Source organism: Ceratotherium simum, chromosome 2 (genome assembly GCF_057802395.1).
Source record: "Ceratotherium simum simum isolate JZ-2026a chromosome 2, ASM5780239v1, whole genome shotgun sequence".
NCBI classification, from domain to species: Eukaryota; Metazoa; Chordata; class Mammalia; order Perissodactyla; family Rhinocerotidae; genus Ceratotherium; species Ceratotherium simum.
The window spans coordinates 45,047,760-45,070,607 of NC_141901.1; the positions used below are offsets into that span (position 1 = coordinate 45,047,760).

The window sequence follows — 22,848 nt, forward strand, 5'->3', positions numbered from 1 at the left end:
CACAGCAGCAGCCCGGGGTTCGCTGGTTTGGATCTTGGGCGTGCACCGACGCATCGCTTGTTAAGCCATGCTGTGGCGGCGTCCCATATAAAGTAGAGGAAGATGGGCACGGATGTTAGCCCAGGGCCAGTCTTCCTCAGCAAAAAAGAGGAAGATGGGCATTGGATGTTAGCTCAGGGCTGGTGCTCCTCACAAAAAAAAAAAAAAAAAAAAAAAAAAAAACCACACAAATACAAGAGCCCCAATCTCACAGTCCAGGATTCCAATTCCATGGGAAAATATCATATCATCTAGATCTATGCTCTCCAATACAGCAGCCACTAGCCACACATGGCTATTTAAGTTAATTAACTTAAATTAAATAAAAAATTCATTTCTTCAAGTCTTACTAGCTACATTCTAGTATGACTAGTGGTTACCATATCGAACCACACAGATATAGCACATTTCAATCATTGTAGAAAGTTCTATTGGACAGTTTTGTTCTAAATGATTTCCCTCATCCCCAACCCTCACCAGATATTACCTGTATTTCTACTTAGTCCTCATTGGGCATTAAAATTATAACTAGTTTTTTTTTAAATGTTTGCCTTTCCAATTAGACTAGAAACTAACCTTTTTGTCTCGATATTCAGCACATAAAAAGAGCTCAATAAATGTCTGTTGAATTGACATGGGCCTCAGAGACCATTCCCAGGGAGAGTCAGATCCCTGACTGAGAATGAGTCAGTCATTACTTAGGATAATGCAATAAAGGCAGAGAACAGACACAAGAAAAATTTACATGGGCCAGAAATAGGACTCCAAGAAATCAAACCTTATATCAGACAAGGTACAGATGCTAAGTGGGAGGCTGAACACTGTCCCTTGGGAAGCCTAAGCATCTCCAAATTTGTCCACAACTGAAGAATCTGTAACACCTCAGGATGCTTCTCTCTTGTTTTCCCTTCACCAGTTCAATTTTCTCTTCTTGCTTAATATTACTATCTTCCCAATCCATTTGGTATCTATAGCTCAAAAAGCAGGTGTTCTAGGCCTTATTCACCAGCTGAAACTACAATCTTTACCAAAAAAAACACAAAACCCGACAAAGAAGAAAAGAAAAACACTCGATCTGCTGTCTACCTCTGTATCACCAGGCTGGGTGGGATTCAGCCTTCGCTTTATGTACATCTAGCACTGGAGGAAAGACAGAAAGACTTCAAGAGACATGGTTCCCTGCAGCAAGGAAAGAATGGCTTTAGGGGCCTGTTACGTGTTTTTTGTGTGTGTGTGTGAGGAAGACTAGCCCTGAGCTAACATCCGATGCCAATCCTCCTCTTTTTCCTGAGAAAGATTGGCCCTGGGCTACCATCCGTGCCCATCTTCCTCCACTTTATATGGGACACCGCCAGAGCATGGCCTGACAAGCGGTGCGTCGGTGCGCTCCCAGGATCTGAACCAGGCCGCCGAAGCAAAGCACACACACTTAACCACTGCGCCACCAGGCCAGCCCTGATCGTTACACATCTAACAGGAAAACCCAATTTCTTCAGCACAGTGAAATAGCATTCAACACCAGATTTGTCTATTAAGAACATTGTCATTTAAACACACATATACAGACAGGAGACAATCCACCATTTGTGAAGTAAACTCCAAAGTCCAAGTTGTACGATAGCTATTGTACAAAGGTTTAGGATAGCAAGAAATGGGATAGTATGTGGAGAATAATATCAAGGGGACAGAACTATCCCTTCCTGGAATAAGATGAAAGGGTTCCACTCAGACACACCTTTTTATACGTTGTCTCTCCAGAGGAATCAACACTTCGGTGGCCTATTTTCTTGATGGGCATGCCAGAGGAACAAGGCACCTAGAAAAAGAAGAGTGAAGATTAGTATGATTCCCAAGTAATACACCATAGAGCTACCGTGATAGTACATCAAAACAAAACAAACCAAAACACTCAATACACCCTTTTTAGGTTAAGAACATTTGATAAAATCTTCAGAAGACCCACCTCATGCAAACACACAATTATAGTGTTGCTTCTCAATGAATTAATTGGCTAAAAGAACACAGAAGAAAACTCCAAAGGACACATATTTCACCTATGGTCCTCAGAAAGATGACACAGAAAATAAAAATGAGTATCATTACAGAAAAGTAGAAACAGGAGAGGTAGGAAATGGCAGCCCCACAAAAACGGATACACCTCAGCTTACAAAAGCAAGACAGGTTAGAAGTAGAGTTCCATAGACTCCTTTTTTCACCAGCTTCCTTTCAGAAATTACTACCCCTCTAATCTTCAACCCAACCTGAACACTATTTGCTCAAACTGAATTCACTAGCAGAAATAATCTAGCCACTGACAAATTCAAGTACTACAAGACCAGGAATTAAAATGCTGAGGCAATAAGATGACTCCTCTGAGACAGGGGCCTCAGCGCCCAGAAGAGATCCCTGAGATCGTGATATGGATTTATTTTCCACCCACATGAGAACCCCTGAAATATGGAAGGAGTAAAATCAGTAGAGCAGAGCCTAGAAGGCTATTCCCCAAAGCCATGATGCCAGCACGACAGACATGAAGGTATTCTTCATGACATCAATGCTCATTAAGTTAATAAGCCAGAAGGCAAAAAGACTAGTGGAAAGAGGATGTCACCATCTGAGGGCCTGATATTCAAGTTCCTCTCTTCTTGCTAAGGCCCTTAGTGCCAGAAAACCCTAAGTATATAACTTCACAGATCTTGGAAGATGTTCTAAGAGAAAAGCCTAAAATCCCAGGCCAAAAGGGCCCACATTCTGAGGCCTCTTCACAAAACCCAGGAGAGAGGCAAGAAGTACAAAGAGGGTTGGGAACTACTCCATGGGAAGAAAGGCAAATGGAAGATATTCTGCACAGAAAAGAAAAAGTAGGAAATTAACAGCTTCTGTATGATTAAAAGAAGTTCTTCAAATTCACTAAAGCTACGCAACCAGGCAGCAGAAAAAGCAAACCAAGAGAGTGGGCTTTAGTGTTGGACTGTCTGGGTTTGAATCTCAGCCTTATTAATCCCATTTATTAATTATGTGACCTTCGGCAAGCCATAGCATCTCTAATCCTCACTTTCTTCATCTGTAAAATGTAGATAACAACACACCTCATAGGAGTTGTTTGCAAAATTAAATAAGAATACCTATAAAAGGCACTTAGGTACATTATTTACTCTCTGGTACATTGTATTTGGTACTTTAAAAAATACTCAATAAACATGAGCTATTATTATTATTATTTTTGTGTGTGTGAGGAAGATAAGCCCTGAGCTAATATCCGTGCTAATCCTCCTCTTTTTGCTGAGGAAAACTGGCTCTGAGCTAACATCTATCGCCAATCCTCCTCCTTTTTCTTCCCCCAAAGCCCCAGTAGATAGTTGTATGTCATAGTTGCACATCCATCTAGTTGCTGTATGCGGGACGTGGCCTCAGCATGGCCAGGGAAGCGGTGTGTCGGTGCGCGCCCGGGATCCGAACCCGGGCGGCCAGTAGCAGAGCACGCGCACTTAACTGTTAAGCCACGGGGCCGGCCCTGAGCTATTATTAATATCCATAATAAACTGCAAGGAAAGTAGAGTTTTATAGTCTCTAGCTTACCAAAGAGATGTAAGAACCCTACCTAGCTTCCAAGACCCAAGTAGGAGGAAAATAAAGATGTCGTTAACAGGTATCTTTCTATCCCACAATTAAAGTTCTAGAACCATTATTTATCAGTATGAACCTTACCTCAGATGCCATGGGTCTCTTGATTCCAGATGCTGTTAAAAAATAAACAAAACACAACCATAAGTGTGTACACACACACTCACACAATCTCTATCAAGCACACTGAAACAATCAGGGTTTGAGTCAAACTAAAACTGACAATGAGCTCCTCCCTCTTGGTCTGTGATACCAGATCCTTCTGGATAGCCATTTTAAAAGCCCCTTCCTCTTCCTCCTCCATACTCACAGAGCCCTTATGCATATTCCATTCTTGTTCTAGTCTCTTTTCTTACTCAAGTGTTCATATTTCCTCTGGGAAATATATCTGTTCTTGATACATTTAACCATCCAAGTCAGTGTGTCTCAACTGATACCATGGCTGAAAGACGAAGGGCATAAGAGATATTTTAGACTCACTGGAGAGTCTGGGACTTGATTAATAATCTTTCCTGTAGAGCTAAAAGGGTAAGAACTTTTAGAGCATATCTAGGGTGCTTTACTCCTCTAGTAATTATTTCAGGAAAAAAGGTAAAGAGTTGGTCTATGGAGATGAGAAGGCTAAGGATGAGAAAATGCAATGTCGAAGTAATGAAGAGGTATTCTGTGCGGGCAGAAACTCATTCGGCATCCCTACGTCCTCATCTTGATTTCTGCTGTAAACTCAATATGAATTTGTTGGCGTTTACTTACTAAAGTAAGGTTTATTTACTAAATATTGAATCAGTGCAGATGTGTAACATAAGCATGTAGCTGAATCTCGTATTATTCATGACTTTCATCCATTTAAGTTTAGGAAAGATTTCAAGAATAAGTATGTGTTTTGGGGTTTTTTTATTTTATTTTATTCTTTTTTCTGTGAGGAAGATTAGCCCTGAGCTAACATCCGTTACCAGTCCTCCTCTTTTTGCTGAGGAAGATTGGCCCTGAGCTAACATCCGTGCTCATCTTCCTCCACTTTATATGGGATGCCGCCACATCATGACTTGACAAGCGGAGCGTCGGTCTGCGTCCGGGACCCAAACTGGCAAACCCCAGGCCACCGAAGCAGAGAGTGCAAACTTAACTGCTATGCTACTGGGCTGGCCCCAAGAATAAGTATGTTAAGAAAGTGACTAAAAGACTATATCTATAGAAAATCTACTTTGAAAGGTTAAATCAATTCTTAAGGGTTTGCCATCCCCATAACTTTCATCCATGATCATCTCAGAGACACATGATCACTCAGGGAGACAGACTTTCCTCTCCTTCATACTGGAGAATGTTCGCCTTTATCTTCAAAGACTACTGATATATCACTTCAATCTAGTTCTACAGAATTCAAAGGGAATAAACATTAGCCATATTAAAGAAAATTAAAAAGAGGAGTCAAAATGGGCTGGATCTTCAATAATATAAGTTAATACCTGACTAGGAAGACCCCAATTCCAGTCCATATATAAGGTTTAACGATGAGGCAGCAACAGAGACACATGGGATTAAGAGCAATCAGGTAAAGTGCTAACTATGATTGTTTAAGACAAATGATCAAAAGCCCTGCGAATTTCAGAATATAGTTGGGCTCAGAGGAAAGGTTATGATAGCCCCTAGTAGTACAAAAGCCACAGACTAAGTATTTCTGGTGCCAATAAGCAGAGCAGCAAAATTTCCTTCCCTATGGTGAGTCAGTATGGCAAAATATGGGTAACAGATGGTTTTCATTCCTCTTCCCAAAAAAGGAGGCAAGGGAAATGTCATCTAGCTGTTAGAAAGATGTGCTGCATAAAATGACCCAGAAAATTGGGAAAACAGCAGAGCCCAATTATCTACACCTTTCATAGGATGCTTCATCTTTAATCAGGTTGACTTCAGCTGGATGAAAGACTAGGTAAATTAGGACTGGAATCCTAAGCTAAAGCTTCCAAGAAACAATAAGCCAAGATGACTCAGATTTATGATTAAAACTGCTACTGACTTACTGCAAAATTTAAGGCGTCCACAAACAAAAAAAACAGTCAAACCTTTTTATATCTTACAACCTTTTAGCCAAGGGTCAACATGCTGAGCTATTTAAAAACCAGAAGACCTGGGTTCAAATTCCTGTTATATTAGGTAAATTGTTTTCTATATTTAACTTAAAAAAGAGGAACCTATACTGGAATGTTTATGTAAAGATCAGATGAGATAGGCTACATCAAAGTACTTTATGGACTGTAAAGTGCTATACAAATATGTTGTCATATGTGATTTCTTTTTGTGTGTGTGTGTGTGTGTGTGTGTGTGTGTGTGTGTGAGGAAGATCAGCCCTGTGCTAACATCTGCCCATCCTCCTCTTTTTTTTGCTGAGGAAGACTGGCCCTGGGCTAACATTCGTGCCCATCTTCCTCCAATTTACATGGGAGGCTGTCACAGCAGTGCTCGGGGCACGCCCGGGATCTGAACCAGCCAACCCCAGGCTGCCGCAGTGGAGCATGTGCCCTTAACCGCTTGCGCCACCAGGCCGGCCCCTGTCATATGTGATTTCTAATGCAAGAGCAAAGTTGGGCCCACAGCAAGGTTTAATGTTCAATTACCTTGAACTTCATGAAATTCTAATTAGCATCTCAAAGTACTTGGCTCTTCCCAAACTCTTCAGCCTCCCCACCCCTCAAACATACCCTCTGGCAAGTGCACACACGCCACTACAGAATCAGTGATTCTCAATGAGGAAATCAGTATTCTTTCAGTTGAGAAAACAAACACTGATTCTGGACTCCCTGGTCAGTGCTTGCCCTATCTCTTTTCTTTTACTGCAGAGGAAGAGGTTTGGAAGCGATCTGGCAGAACCAAGAAAAGCCAACATCCAGTCCTAGCCTGACAGTCTCACCTAGAAAATAACCTCCTCTGTACGCAAGAAGTCATTGGACAAAGTCAAGTTATAAACAATGGAGAAAAAAAGCAGATAAGTGATTTCAAGGCAGAGAGTAGGTTTGGGGCTTTCTTACCCCCTAAAAAGTTCTACTCTGCTATCTTTGCTAGTTTTATCACACAAACATGTAGCTCTAGGGCTGCTACACTCTTGCAAAGTACCAGAATAACGGTGGGAGGACTTCAGTCAGTGGAATTTTGGGCCAATTGCTTAGCTATCTGCAATTGCAAAGCTGGGATTAATCCCAAGAACACTAGAGCTGAAACAGTTAGAAAGATATTGGGGTCTAAATAGTAATAATCAGACCAGGGAGAAGGAGAATCAGGACCCAATTACTCTCTTCCTTGCCTGCAGTTTTGCCCCTAGGGTACAGACCAGAGCTCCAACCTACCAAAGAATGGAAGGGAAGAGAAAAATACCTAGAGAATTTTACCAATGTTGCTGTAACATCCAGCTTGGTCCAGAAACCCAACGAAGAGTAGAGACATTGCAGAGAACCAGGTACCATCTGCTAAGGCTTGACCACTTGGCCCAAGGCTCTGCCAATGAGAAACTGTCTGCTGAGCAAGTCCATGAGACTGAAGACTCACCAGCATTGTACCTGTTCACCTCATAATCAAGTTTTCTTTTCTATAAGTACAGAAAAAGGAGGAGGAGTGGAGGGAAGTGAAAGAGGAGGAGAAGTGGGAAAAAAAAGAGAAAGAAAAGAAGACCAATTCAGCATGGCAACACCCGCTTGGTAATGCCAGCCAGCCAATGTTTAAAGGGAATGAAATTCATCCCTATGGATAAGACTAGAATATTGGTCAACAGAAAGTTTGTTTTCTAGCACCTTCGTGAAAAATACTCTCTGATAAGGATATATTGTCATCTTATAATCCATATCCATGATCTGTATATATCATCCTTTTTTGGGGTGGGGAAACTGAGTATAAAGCAGAGTTCCAATGTTAAAATTTACTTTTCTCAGAGAAAAACTTTTCTCCTTAGGAATTTGGAATCTGCCTCTTCCCATCTAAGCCAAAACTCTGAAGGACTGTTATTAAAATGCCTACATTATCATCAGTCCACACTAGGAAACGTGGCATGTGCTACAAGAGAGGACAGCACATTACCCAAGGGTGGGTATAGACGCTGACAGCTTGACTATAAATGCTACAGAGAAAGTCTTGGGCCAGCTTCTCCTCACTCGTTCAATTTTAACACAACTCAGCACCAGTTCAATGCTAAATTATTTCTGTCTCCCCATTCATTTATTCAACAACTATTTATTGATCATCTGTTATATGTCAGGAATTATGCTAGACACAGTTATATGTTCCTGACCTGGAGGAGCTTAAAATATTTCTGCTTTTTTCTTCATCACCTTGGCATCTCCACATTCTCCTACTTCTCCCTAATGCTGACCATAAGACTAAATTGAAATGCTTATAGGTTTTCAGAAAGGTTATTTCTTTCCACTAGCCAAATAATTTATATTTGCATAGCACTTTAAAAGCTTACAAACATATCTTGTTTGGCCCTCAAAACAATACCATGGGATGTGGGAACTGTTTTAATTAAGGACTTGAGACATATTCACCAAATATAATGTGTGAAACTTGTTTGGATGCTGATTAGAAAACAAACTAAAAAGATTTCTGAGACAGGAGCCTCAGGAGGAGAAATTATATAACTACAGTCACGGCATCACTTAACGACAGGGATACATAGTGAGACATGCGCCGTTAGGCAATTTCGTTGTTTGAACATCATAAGAGTGTACTTATAGAAACCTAGATGGTACAGCCTACTACACACCTAGGCTATACGGTACTAAGCTTATGGGACCACAGTCATATACGTGGTCCATCATTGGCCAATACATCGTCATGCAGCGTATGACTGTATTGTTCATTTTCTCTGTTCATGTGATAAGGCTGCTGTGGTTGTTACAACTTCCTCCCTCCTTTCCCCCCAAAATAAGAGTCCTTATCTGGAGAAATATATTCTGAAGTATTTACGGCTGAAATTACATGAAGACTGGGTTTCCAGGGAGTGGAGGTGGGGAATGGAGAATAGTTGCAAGAAGATTGGCAAAATGTTGCTGTTGAAGCTAGTTGATGGGTACATGGAGGTTCATTATACTATTCTCTCTACTTTGTGTGTGTCTGAAAAATTTTATAATTATAAGTTTAGGAAAAGATACCACAGAAGAAAAGAAAGCAAGTCTAGATAATCAATCTTCATATGAGCTGGCTTCTTTTGAGTGGTTTTCTCCGGCAAAAGTTAAGTATCAAGGATGAAGTTCTAACAGCGAAACTGTTTTTATATTATACTGACTTTCCAACTCATGCCCATAGTTTGTTTCCTTCCTGACTATGGGACTCCTATTTATTAATAGGTCCAGGACCAAGAAGCATTCTAAACAACTTAATGTTGCTTTACTTTGGAAGCAAAAAATAAAGCTATGACAAACAGGCTGCATCAGAAAAAATAATGGTTCAAACAACTTATTTCTGAGTGGGTCAACAGATGATAACAGAGGCAACAGATTTCAAGCCCTAGTTCCTCTGTGAAAAGAAGAAAAAGTAAAAGATCTAGAGAAGCAACAGTGTACTCACTCTGCGAATTTTTTTTAATTCTTGCCAGATCATGCTCAGTCTGGCTGAAATCTATACCTGTTAATGAAAGTTGACTTTTAAATAGAACAAGTTGAGAACTTAGCTCCTTCAGCCACAAATAAAGCTATTTGCCCATTTTCAAGCTAACAAATCACTAACCATTTATATTATTAAAAAATTATTCAGAAAGGGGCTTTGAGATATTTAGTCTAATTTTTTTTTCCTGGTGAGGAATTGGCCCTGTGCTAACATCTATTGCCAATCTTCCTCTTTTTGCTTGAGGAAGATGGTCCCTGAGCTAACATCTGTACCAATCTTCCTCTACTTTGTATATGGGACGCCGCCACAGCATGGCTTGATGAGCGGTGTGTAGGTCCGTGCCCAGGAGGAGAACCCGTGAACCCCGGGCCACTGAAGCCAAGCACGCGAACTTAACCACTATGCCACCGGGCTGGCCCCTCTAATCCTCTTTTTATAAGTAAGAACACAGAGCATAAGGGATGTGTTCAAAATCACAAAGCAAAGGCGGTAACAGAGCCAAAATTCCTAAACTCACATTCCTAACCCCCAATTCAACTCTCTTCTAAACCATCTTTTGCTTTCAATTTCCTGGCCACCTAGAGCCTAGGTAGGAAAAGACAACACCAAGGGAACAAGAATGCTCTAACAAACTAAATAAATCTCTGAATTGCAAATGGACAATAAGAACACGTATTTTCTTCCCTTGAGGTACCCTCTTCCCTTGGGACAAGGAAATCTATTTTCCATTTTCACTGATAGAGGACTAAGAACAGAGTCCTCCTTCAGTTCCTCTCAATGAAGTTAACAATAATGACACTCTATTCTTTTGGCAATAGTCACCAATATCACTGGCAAAAATAACAGAAAAAGTACCTTCCACTTCTTTTAATGAGATTCCTTATTCTGAACCAGACAATGCCAGTATTCTAGAGGAGCAAAAATTGTCTTTCAAGTCTGATAGTTGAAAGAGCAATTTCACAGTTGTACAGATGTTAAGGTAGTAGCAGAAAGTACCTTTTTGTCTCTGTAATAAGACATCAACAACTTTAACAGAGAAAAAAAAAAGAGCTCCATTCATCTTGGATTAGAGTTTTCTTTTTGGTGTATGCAGGACCATGACTTGCTCTGCTTAAAAGCATAAGGTTTACAATTACTGAATTTGCAATGGACAAAAAAGAGGGCATCTGATAGGCAAACTCTTTTGTTTGTTTTGTTTTAGGATCTTGGAATTGACTGCAGAATCAGTTACCAATCCTTGGAATAAGCCCACATTAACTTCTAAAAATATTTTCTAAAAGAATGATCAATAACTCCACATATTATGCATGGAGGAGCTCAGAATTTTGTTGCTTTTTTAGGAGAGCTAAGGTCAGAAGGGGAAGTTCCTTTCTGTACTATTCTCTTCTTCACCAAGGACTCCTGGTTCAGTTAGTACCCATTCAACAATAAATATTTAATCTGCTTTAAAGTCAAGTTAGTTCACATACAGACTCAGATTAGTGAGGGGAGCAATAACAGCATAGTGGGTAGGAATGTGGATTCTGAAATCAGAACACCTACGTTTGCTAGGTTTGAATACTAGATCTACCATTTACTAACTAGGTAACCTTGGACAAGTTGGTTAAAACTCTCTAGGCCGTGGTTACCTCAATCTATAAAATGGAGAAATAATAACATGTAATTCATAGGGTTGTTATGAGAATTAAATAAGGTAAGTTACGTAGAGCACTTAACATAGAACAATGCTCTATAAATACTAGCAATTATTATTATCACTGCGAATTATGAAACCCCATCTACAGGATGGGAAGGGTCAGGGGAAATGAGAGGTGCAGCAGAAAGGGAAAACAAAAAGAGTTGAGACTCGTTTATTGAAACAAAAAGAAATGAAGTTATGGGAGGATTTCGAGGGAGACAAAAGGAAGTCGACTGATTCACATTATACTGTGGAACTGTGAGAAAAGATACTTCCATGTTAAGATAGTATCTTTTTTGGAGAAGGCAGAGAGAAATGGGAGCTGAAGTTGAACAACGCTTAACATATCCACTGCCTTCCGAGAAGACCATGCACTACCACTTCAAAAAGTCTGCAATTGTTATGGGGAAGAGGAGTTGCTGCTAGTTACTGCAGGGAGCTCATGCTTCTTCAGCACAGATACACATCAGATCTACCTCTCTTACGGTTGACCCCACAGCACAGAAAGTTGAAACCTAAATGAGGAAAAACAGAAAGTTATCACTTACTTCTGGGGTTCTACTTGCTTACAGCAGAATAAGCATTTTTTTTTTAAACTCTAAAGTTTAAAATTATGAACAGGAGCTGGCATGATCCCCAGGACCATACTGTGAAATGTGAGATGATTTTTTGCAGTGCTAGGTAAATGTCCAAACAACAAGAGAAGGAGAAGTTCTGGCAGAAAAATTCCAGGAGTGGTCACAAAACTTGTAACCCAAATCATTTCACTCTGGAGGGATTTCAGATTGGCAAAAAATTTTCAGGTACAATGCTCCTTTGCATACAGGCTTCTATCTTTTTCTTTTTTTTTTTTATAATTTTATTTATTTAGTTTTTTTCCCCCAAAGCCCCAGTAGATAGTTGTATGTCATAGCTGCACATCCTTCTAGTTGCTGTATGTGGGACGCGGCCTCAGCATGGCCGGAGAAGCGGTGTGTCCGTGCACGGCCGGGAGCCGAACCCGGGCCGCCAGTAGCGGAGCGCGTGCACTTAACCACTAAGCCATGGGGCCGGCCCGAGGCTTCTATCTTTTTAAAAAAGAATGTGTGTACATTTTATTTGAGGGTCTTCGACTAGCAAAAAGCCTTAAAAACAAATATGTACAATTTGACCCAGAAGTGGGACTTGATCCTAAGGAAATAATTAGTCAAGTGGACAAAGATGCATATACAAAGATATTTACTGCAGCATTGTATATAATAACTATAATTGGATAGATACTATAACTGGAAAGAATCTAAACAACAGGGGATTGGTGATATAAATTGTGGTGTAGTCATAAAATGGAATAGTGTATAACCATTGTTTTTACGATATTTATGGACAGAATGTCACAATAAATTGTTGAGTGGAAATAAACTGAAAAATTATATAGTACAATTATTTTTGTAAAACACTCATCTATAAATTCACATGTACTTATACACACAGATAAGGTCCAAAAGATTATATACCAAAATGTTAAAATATGACTATCTTGAATAGTGGGATTAGGTTGATTTTTAACTTTAAATTTCTATTTTTCCTTATCTATATAAATGTTCTATAACAAATAATTACATAAATAATTCAACAATTAAAGAAAACAGATACATAGAGATGGCTTTATTGTTCTTCTCGTTGCTTTATAACCCATTTTTCCCAGTAAACCACTACTCAACAGCCCCATACATACAGACCAACATCACTCCTCACCTCACACATTAATGCAAGCTCATTACAATCATATTATGCTGCTACAGAGATAGACTAGAAGGAAAAATGTGAAAATACCTAGAATGCAGCTGACAATCCCAAGCTACAAATAAGCATGACTCACTCTCTTTCTCTACTACATATTACTTTGAGATGTCTATACAACCTGAAACAAACCTACATCAGCACATATGATGAGGTTCTCCCTGAAGATCAGGTTTATCTTCATACCCTTCAGAATATCAATATTCTCCTATAAAACAGGGATATCTAATTTCAGCGTATCTCCTGAATGCCAAGACTTGAAAAATATAAAAGATCTAGCCTCTAAACTATGCAAATAAGCTGGGAAACCTTTAATGTACTAAAATAATTTCAAAACAGCTGAACCAGCCAAGTCAAGTGGCCAAGTGGAAACAATCCAATCAATTCTTGCTAAAATACAAAGCTGAATCATCACAGCATGTCACAGAAAATTTTTCTGAGTAACTCTGGACTAGTCTTAGGAAGCACTCCATTTTGGTCCTTGGCCCCACTCTAAATTGTGTTTTCCATGAAAAAGGTACTGGAGGGGCTGGTTTCTAGCCACTTGGCAAACCATCACTGTGACTCTCCATAAATCTGCTTGCTACTGAACCACTGGAGACTAACTTTTACTATTCAGAGGAAGGAGAAAATGTAGAAGAGAAAAAACATCAATATGATTCTGAGAAGTGTGAAAAAGGCAAACTTCAGAGGGGGAAATGAGTTGACCTTAAAATAGGAGAAGATATTTTCAGACAGTAAACGGCTCCAAAATAAAAGTTCTCCTCCCAGTGTGTGGAACAAAACAGAGTTGGCCTTAATACCAGAGCCTCTCCCTGCACTTTAAGAACAGAAGCATTTCCGTTGGAGATGAGATGACATCATCTACCAGATGAGAAACTAAGAGGCTGTGTGTGACTGACTTCAATGTTTGAAGTACACACATAATTTGGGGACGCTAGACGCTGGCCAGATCTGCATTCCTCAGACAACTGGAGTTTTGCCTGAACAGGTCACACAGAAGCAATCCCAGAGACCCAGCTCAATGACCTACCAATTCTACTACATAAATGTGTCAATAATTCCTACATAGAACACAAAGACAAGCAGGCGTTTTGGAAGCAAAATGCTAACTCCTAGGGGATCTCTTGGTTGATAAGATTGAGAGCCAGAGGTTATAAACGAAAACAAAAAAAGCAAAAGCAAAAACCCAGACAAAACAAAACAAAAACATAATCAGCCCTGTTTGCTGGACTATCTGAAGCAATCTATCTGGTCCTCATTAACTTGAAATACTGAAAGCCATTTTAACTATACCCCTACAGGTGGGCGGCACAATATGTTCTCCAAACGAAAATACTCAGAAATATGTGTGAAATGTCAGCCTGCCTCCTGAGAAGTATTGCTGAGCACACAGCTATAAGAGATAGTGTTTAAAAAAAAAAAAAAAAAAGTACCATTACTACACCTTCAATAAGGACTAAACCAAGCCAATTAAGAAAACCAAGCCACATCTCAAAGAAAAGCTAAATTTTGTTTCCTAGCAGGTGTCAGTTTCTCCAAAGGATCTTCTAGGAAAAAGTCAGAAAGGCAAGGATCTCCTAGAAACAAAAGCTCGAAAGCAGTATGATCTACCAGTCCTGGGGTCACCTCAGCTAAGAGCAAACTAAGTGGCAAGGAATGAGCCACAAGTTTACTAAGGCTCATCTTGATATCTATTACATATAGTCTTTTTTTTTTTTTTTAAAGATTTTTATTCATTTTTTTCCCCCCAAAGCCCCAGTAGATAGTTGTATGTCATAGGTTCACATCCTTCTAGTTGCTGTACGTGGGTCTCGGCCTCACGTTGGACGGAGAAGTGGTGCCTTGGGGCGTGCCCGGGATCCGAACCCGGGCCGCCAGCATCAGAGCGCACGCACTTAACCGCTAAGCCACGGAGCCGGCCCTACATATAGTCTTTATGCAACATCTTTGCCACTAGTAACGATCTCTCTGAACCTCAGTTTCCTAATTTGGAAAATGAGGTTAAATTAAAATATCTCGGGGGCCCGGCCTGGTGGCATAGCAGTTAAGCGCGCACACTCCGCTGCAGTGGCCCGGGGTTCGAATCCCGGGCGTGCACCGATGCACTGCTTGCCAAGCCATGCTGCGGCGGCATCCCATATAAAGTGGAGGAAGACAGGCACGGATGTTAGCCCAGGGCCAGTCTTCCTCAGCAAAAAGAGGAGGATTGGCGACAGATGTTAGCTAAGGGCTGATCTTCCTCTCACACACACACACACAAAAAATTAAAATATCTCTACATTTCCCTCTAGTAGTAAATTTTTGCTTCTACTTCTACAAGGCAAATTTCACGGTTCTCAGGCCTCAAATATATATCTCTTGGCACTAAAACTTTGGTTGGAATATGAAAAAAATCTGAGTCCTTCTTTAAAAGACCTGAGTCTCCTAGATAAACCACCCATGGCCAAGAGGTATTTGAGATTTCTGGCAGATTGACACCTCCTAATTCTATTTCCAAACTTGGCTCTATCTATTTTTAAAAAGCAATGAATCCTGCTGGATTGGAATGTACATGTTTCAGCAGAGAAAGTCTTAACTTTAATGATATCATAAGGAGCATTAAGTGCCCCAACAATGCACTTCAAGGCAATTACTCCCCACCCCCCAAAGCAAGGAAATCAGAGATATGGCCAAGTTAGTCCTCTGCCATCCCTTTTAAAGATTTTATTTATTCAGCTTTTTCCCCCCAAAGCCCCAGTAGACAGTTGTATGTCATAGGTTCACATCCTTCTAGTTGCTGTACGCGGGACTCGGCCTCGCGTTGGACGGAGAAGTGGTGCCTCCGGGCGCTCCCGGGATCCGAACCCGGGCCGCCAGCATCAGAGCGCGCGCACTTAACCGCCAAGCCACAGAGCCGGCCCGTGCCATCCCTTTTATACAATGAAAACCTGAAGTTTACCTACACTGCACAGGAAAGCTAATATACTCCAGCTAATTATATATCCTAAAAAATCCTCTTCCCATTCTCTCCCCTCAGCTTGTCTTGCTTACCTTCCCTTAGCACACTCCCCATCAACATCACTGATATGGGATAGTGCTTATTCTGGGTTAATTCCATATTGCTCAGTTAAGCATACAAGGCAAATAATAAGATATACTGAACTCCCTACAAGGAACCTGCCCTTCTCTCTCTTTTTGCCAAAGTCTTTCTCAGACTCCAACAATAAGGAAACTATTCAGGAATCAGATGTTTATCAATTAATACATATTGTATACAGCCATTACAAATAAACAGACTGAAATTTCACAAGAGGAGAAAGAAAAATGATTGGAGACAAAGTTTAAAAAGATGGAGGGGTTGAGAAAAAAAAGTTCACTTCAAACAGAAAACAGTAAAAGAAATAATAGAAGCTCATAGGAGATGTGAACAATACAGGATCAACAAATATGTAGAAAATAAACAATGCTCTCTTTTGATAGGAAAGGGTGGAGAAGTAAAGTCCAATAGCGGAAATGAGCTAGGAAGGGGTTTCCTCTAGGAAACACCATCAGTCCAAACACCTCTCTCTTTGAGACTGAATGGTGGGCTGGGGTTTGGAACACAGAGAAACAGAGATTCCCTCTGCCAGGCTATTAGAAAACAGCATACTTCCTGAAGTATACTTTTATCCTTGATCAAGAAAATACGTCCAGTAAAAGAGAGAAGAAGAAACTGACAACTTTGATTTGTTGCTTTCTTTATGTCAAGTAAGAATATCTCAAAACTCTAGGGAAGAAAATATCTGGCTTAAAAGATAAAATAACCACCTTCCTTCTCCCCAGGTCTGTCTTTGGCCTGGTGTTATCTCTGTTGTTTACTTCACAGACCGCAGTTTCCATCATATTATCAAAGAAAAACAGGCTGATAAAATATGTAATAGCTGTTAGCTAGCACATATTTGAGCAAAGTTATTAATCAGAAGGGTTCTATATCAGTCCAGAATAGCACACAGAAATTAACAAGTAAAATATACTGTTTTGATATTCAAAGTTAACTTCTAAGTACATATTAATTGGATACCTAGTAAGTCTATACAATTATACCTGACACTGGGCTCGAGCAGCCATGGCAGAAATAAATGGTTAATCAAAAAACAATGACACTCTGATGTCAGTTTTCTGCCAGAATCTATGAAGGGGACAAAAAAAAAAAAAAAAGGAGGAGGGGATCAAAACCCGCTGTGGAAAAAGCAAACAGAAAAATCTCTTCCGCGGGCCGGCCCTGTGGCTTGGTGGTTAAGTGCGCGCGCTGCGATGCTGGCGGCCCGGGTTCGGATCCCGGGTGCGCATCGAGGCACCACTTCTCTGTCCATCCTGGGGCCGAGTTCCACATACAGCAACTAGAAGGGTGTGCAGCTATGACATACAACTATCTAGTGGGGCTTTGGGGGCAAAAAATAAAATAAATAAAATCTTAAAAAAAAAAAAAAAAAAAAGAAAGAAAAATCTCTTCCTACTTACAAAATATCAACCAAAATGGCACCTGGTGATATTCTGACTACATGACATTGTGTTCCATCCTTACATTTCTAAATTTCAGCTTCTCACCCAGTAAAGTGGCTTAAGTTGCAATACTTTTCACTAGTATGGAAGAATTGAAAGGAAAGGGATAACCTGCAAATGGCTTACACTGTATACAAAGAACACAGGCAAAAAACCCTCAACAAATTCCCTACCATTTGGAGTTATCAGATTACAGCATAATTTACTGGTGGGGCTCTGCTGGGAAGAACAAAGCCACCAGAATCAAGGACTGATGAGGCTGGCCCTACAACAAAGGTCCCAAGCAAAAATGCTTCAATCCTGGGTCCTCTGGCATTTCCCTCAGTAGTTATGGGAAAAAAAGTTAGGAAAGGAGTTGTAAAGTTACCTCCAAATCATTTGTGCTCATGATAAAATTATACAGGTGAAGTGTGACAATTTCAGAAATGTTCTGATCTGAAGCAAGAGCTACAGGTTCAAGATCTTCTAAGGTTTCAAGTGTTTTTCCTTGGGGAATTCACATGTGATTTTACCACACAGCTCTTATTTCAGGGGAGCAGTGTATGCCTTAGCATTACAACTTTACTTTCTAACTCCTCCACCAACTTCAAATCAAGTCTCCAAAACAGAAAATCTCTACTACCTTCACGGTAGCAAAAAAGAGATTCAGTGGCTTAATTTCAAGCTCTTGATGGACCAGCCAAACCACAGATAGGGAAACAGGCTCTCTATACACTGGTGTGACAGATGGCTGCACTGTCAACAGCACCTCATCAGGGCTGATTTTATTTTTAAGTGGTGCTACTGTCCAAATAATGAGGATGGGGCTGCCATTGTCCAAATAATGAGAATAGGAGAGAAAGAAAGAGAAGGAATAAATTTCCTTTACACACCAAACAGCTGAGACTAGATGGCAAACCACATCACCTTTTATCAACAACCAAAGTGTAAGAACAAGCACATGATGATGGCTGCTGTAAGCTGATATTCATTTATAATTGCCTCCCCCAAATCCAAACATGGTAATTACTCCAGTGGGAAAAGATGTCGAACATCTCTTATAGCGTATGGTTTGCTCTACCCTTTGTATATCACTTGTCAGCAGCATCAAACAACAGCTCTAGCTTAATGCTGAAATAATCTAGACAATGGTTTAATATTGGCAGGGAACAACTGTTCTAAATAACCTGTCCTTCCTAATTTGAATGCCAAAAGATTCTGAGCCTCCAAAGGTAATGAATGCCTTATCTAAAACATAAGTCAATCTGTCCCTGAATTCCGACATTCTTATTTTGTATCCATTTTCAACACTGCCAGAGAATCTTTCGCCCTTAGGATTTCAGAGTTTCGCCAAAATTTAAGTCGAGTTCAGCTAAACATATAAGAATAATAAACTGGTTTTAGGATGGTTAAAACACACACACACGCCCACACTCACTCTTACCTTTAATTTCTACAAAGCTAGCCTTCTAACCTTTAACAATTTAGGAAATCATAAACCATCAGTTATTCCTGCCAATGTCCTAATTTCCCAGTACCATCCATCCAGAGCACCACTCTCCTCCCATTACAAATAAAACCCTTTTTTTTTTTTTTTGAGGAAGATCAGCCATGAGCTAACATCCATGCCAATCGTACTCTTAAAACCCATTCTGTGGGGCCGGCCCCGTGGCTTAGTGGTTAAGTGAGCGCGCTCCACTGCTGGCGACCCGGGTTCGGATCCCGGGCTCGCACCGACGCGCTGCTTCTCCGGCCATGCTGAGGCCGCGTCCCACATACAGCAACTAGAAGGATGTGCAGCTATGACACACAGCTATCTACTGGGGCTTTGGGGGGAAAAAATAAATTAAAAAAAAAAAAAAGACCCTTTAAAAAAAAAAAAAAAAAACCCATTCTGTGTGTGTGTGTGTGTGTGTGGAAGATCAGCCCTGAGCTAACATCCATGCTAATCCTCCTCTTTTTGTTGAGGAAGACCAGCTCTGAGCTAACATCTATTGCAAATCCTCCTCCTTTTTTTCCCCAAAGCCCCAGTGGATAGGTGTGTGTCATAGTTGCACATCCTTCTAGTTGCTGTATGTGGGACGCGGCCTCAGCGTCGCCGGAGAAGCGGTGCGTCGGTGCGCGCCCGGGATCCAAACCCGGGCCGCCAGTAGTGGAGCGCGCGCACCTAATGGCTAAGCCATGGAGCCAGCCCTAAAACCCATTCTTAATAGCCTTGCTTGCATCGGAATCAAACATCTTATCCTCTTCAAAAACATATCCTTGAAATGAAATATTCTATTACATTTACCAAGCCCAAACCTACGTGAACGTGCAGATAGACAACAAAAGTCAACACTGTGTATCTGCACACAATAATCCCATAATGTTTTCAGGAGTATTTATGAACAGAATTTTTCTTAATTTCTTAATCAAACTGTTTCAACATCTGCCAAAGAAGCAGAAAAGGAAGGTGTAAGAAACAAAAGTAAAAAAAACAATCTAAAGCTATTTATTTTTACACCTTGACTTCACATATGAACATAGTGGAATCAAGGAGCTGTAAAGTCCACTGAAACCTAATATTTGATTTTCTGGAGAGAACACAAAAGGAAAAAACATTTATACCATCTGATTTACTAACTGCTAGCCCTAGGATCTGGCAGAAAACAGAAAAACATACAAAATTATCAAATAGTGACATCTAAAAAAAGATAGTAGGACTATCCGAAGTAGGAGTATAAATGGAAGAGGAGGAAGATGTATCAATAAGTGACAAATATTCCCTTTTACTCCTAAATGGGAAGAGGAAAAAGATGTATCAATAAGTGACAAATATTTCTTTTTACTCCTAAATCTGTCCACCTGGTCAACACTTCCATGAGATAGATGCTGAATCAAATTTTGGGATATAAACACATGGATTTTAAGACTAACCTGGTTTCTAACAGAGAGAATACCTGACTTCATAAAAGTTAAGTTTAAGGACTACACACAACCATTCTTCTTTCTGTACTGGGGGATGGGGAGATAAGATTTTAAATTAAGGAGCTACTATATAAAAAATCTGTCATTTTTACTTTACGCTCCTTCACACTTGGAACACAACATGAGTTGTTCTGGCCCTCTAACGCTTTTATAGGAAAAGCAAAAATCACCTCTCAAGAAACTAAAAACAGATGTACATAAATAAAACTGCAGCTTAAGAAGAAGATATTTGTGACCATGTATTCCCTCATCTGAGCTAGAATATGAAAGGTGGAACCCTCTATTCAGCCAATTCAAAATGGCAAGGATGCAATCCCAGGCCTAAGGAAATGTCAACATCTCAAGTAAAGCATCCAACATCTGGCAGCCTCTCTTGTTCACAGTGTAGAGGCAACAGTCACTGTGGAACATCAGACATTTCTGATGTAAGCTCTAGAACAGTTTCTGACTCAAACTCCCCCCCGCATATACACACACATCCCAACAACACACATTTTCCCTCCTACACACAATCTGTTGCTTTTCTTATGGGCTCCTCAGCCCTCCCTCAATCTTCGATAGTTTCTAACTACTTTGAGCTACATTCCCTGGCTCCATTATCCAAGTGCCAATTTCCTGATAGAGTCTAAACATTCTTCCAGTCCAGTGCCTATTATGCAATATTCCCCCACAGCACTTAGAGCCTCCATCCTCAGGCCTAATTCCCAACATCACCTCTCTCAGCCTCTACTGCAATTCAAGACTCCATCCTTCCACCTTCTCCACCTGCATTTAGGGTCTTTTAACCCTAGTTTTCACATTCCTCAGGCTCTCTTCAAAACTTCCCATTCCTTCCAAAGTTGGGCAGTTTAGAGATGCGAGTCATCAAAGGAGAATGTTTTATAAAATATGGATGTGTGTCCGTGTGAGCGCGTGCTGGGGGGTGGAGGAGACTACGAAAGTGAGAAGGAATGAGGCATTACAAGGAGTTTCTGAGAAAAAAGACGTCTCCAATAACTCCCACCCGCAACAAAATTTACAATTCCCTAACTCCTCAGCAATCGAAAGCGTTCCATAACTCTTCAATACCTTTGAAGTCCCACGGCTTCTCTTCCACATTTTTATCCAATTAATCCCACAATCAATTCGGATTCTACCTGCCTCTCACACTAAGTAATACCTCTCCACTTATGAGGCCTCCATTTACTTTACTGTACTTTTCTCTACTCCCTTCCGTTTCCCTTCTGTTTCTTTCCTACCCCCACCTTCAAGCTCCATTCCTTCCTGACTCTACTCATTAAAGCCCTCAACTCGGTCTCCGTGAGGACAGCCAACGTTTTTGACACCTTCCCTTTTCTCAATCAAATCCATCCTTTCCTCAGACGCCCCCTGACCGCTCCGAAAGCCCTGCTATTTCAAAGCCCAGCCCTCTGTCCTCCTTACCGGCAACTCCTCGGACATCCCCAGTTACAGGTGCCCTCCCAGGTCTCGCTCCGCTCCCATCGCAAGGTCGTCAGCAGCCCCCTGCCCACGCCCCGCCCTGATTACCTGAGGACGAGGTACCGGAAGAGACCCCGGGATCCACGGACGAAACCCCGACCGCCGACGGCCCAGAGGAGGCTGACGCCATCTTGGCAGCCCCCTCCCCCTCAGCGGCCTCGCTCCCTTTCAGTCTGGCTCTTCCTCTTCTCAGAGTCGAATCTTCCCCACGTCTCCTCACAGAACCCGCGTTCTGCGGGCCACCTCCCCGCCCCCTGGGGCCTCTCTCAGACACGTCGGGCCGGATCCCGGACGAGCTCAGGGCTGCACCATTCGGCTGCCATGGGGGAGAACTCCCGTCTCTCACCCTCCCCGCAACTTTAACTGCTTTCCGCGGGAGCTACTTTCCCCTTTCACAAGGGAGTAGGCTCAAGCCGGCTGGCGGGACCAAACCACACCCAAAGGAATAAGGCGGCGTGAAAAGTCGCAAAAAAGCAAACGCCCGCTCCCCCTCCTCCCTAGCCACAGCCTGTTTATCGCCCAACCCCACCGCTCCACTCCAGGTGGCCAGAGAAATTCAAGCACTGCGCATGCGCCCAACTTTCTCAGCGTTCCATCCTACTCAAGGGTGGGAGGGAGGGAGGCCCTGAGACGAACATAGCCAATCGAGAGGCTGTTACTGGTCACATGACGCGGGTCCTTCACGACCTAATAAATTCAGGGGTTGAAGACGTGCGCGCCCCGGTCCGCAAACCGTCACTACGGTGGCTCATTTGGTCCATTTGGATTCGGCTCTTTGAAATGACTGGTTTGTGTTGCCGGAGTTCCGGATAAGAGTCCGCCTGGCCAGCCCACTCAATTTCACAGCCCAGGGAAGAACTTCCGACAGAAGGGCTGGGGTCAAGTTAGAGACGTTAAGTAGTTGAATATCACAAAACATCACATGCTACCAAATATCCTTCCGGCTTTGCTGCCTTGTTTACTATTTAGTTTAACATGCATGCATGTCTTGCCTTCCTCTGAATGACATTCGAAACAGATCTACACTTTGCCTCAAGCTCAATGCTGGGCACAGTGACGGAGTTCAGTCAATATTTGATAAATGAATGAAGATCTGTCAAAAAGGGCCACGGAAGGCGATCAGACCGTATCACAGTCTTTCTGCGATCCAAGCCCTTAGCCTCTAACTCTCAGTTATCTATGCTCTAAAG

At 41.4% G+C, this 22,848-nt stretch overlaps 1 protein-coding gene across 6 annotated transcripts in view; it reads right to left on the bottom strand.

The window, feature by feature from the left end:
- PIP5K1A (phosphatidylinositol-4-phosphate 5-kinase type 1 alpha) overlaps positions 1-22,148 on the bottom strand; it is a 36,756-nt gene extending 14,608 nt beyond the window's left edge. For 4 of the 6 annotated variants that reach the window (XM_087443495.1, XM_087443489.1, XM_087443468.1 and 1 more), the window contains exons 1-3: positions 21,707-22,147; positions 3,748-3,779; positions 1,775-1,855 (exon numbers count right to left, since the gene is read on the bottom strand). In XM_087443495.1, coding sequence (XP_087299621.1) covers positions 1,775-1,855; positions 3,748-3,779; positions 21,707-21,788 — 195 coding nt within the window. In that variant the 5' untranslated portion in view covers positions 21,789-22,147. Of the gene's footprint in view, positions 1-1,774; positions 1,856-3,747; positions 3,780-21,706 lie in introns of all 6 variants that reach the window. The other 2 variants (XM_087443475.1, XM_004435998.3) reach the window with 1 other exon arrangement.
- Between the last annotated feature and the right edge of the window lie 700 nt (positions 22,149-22,848).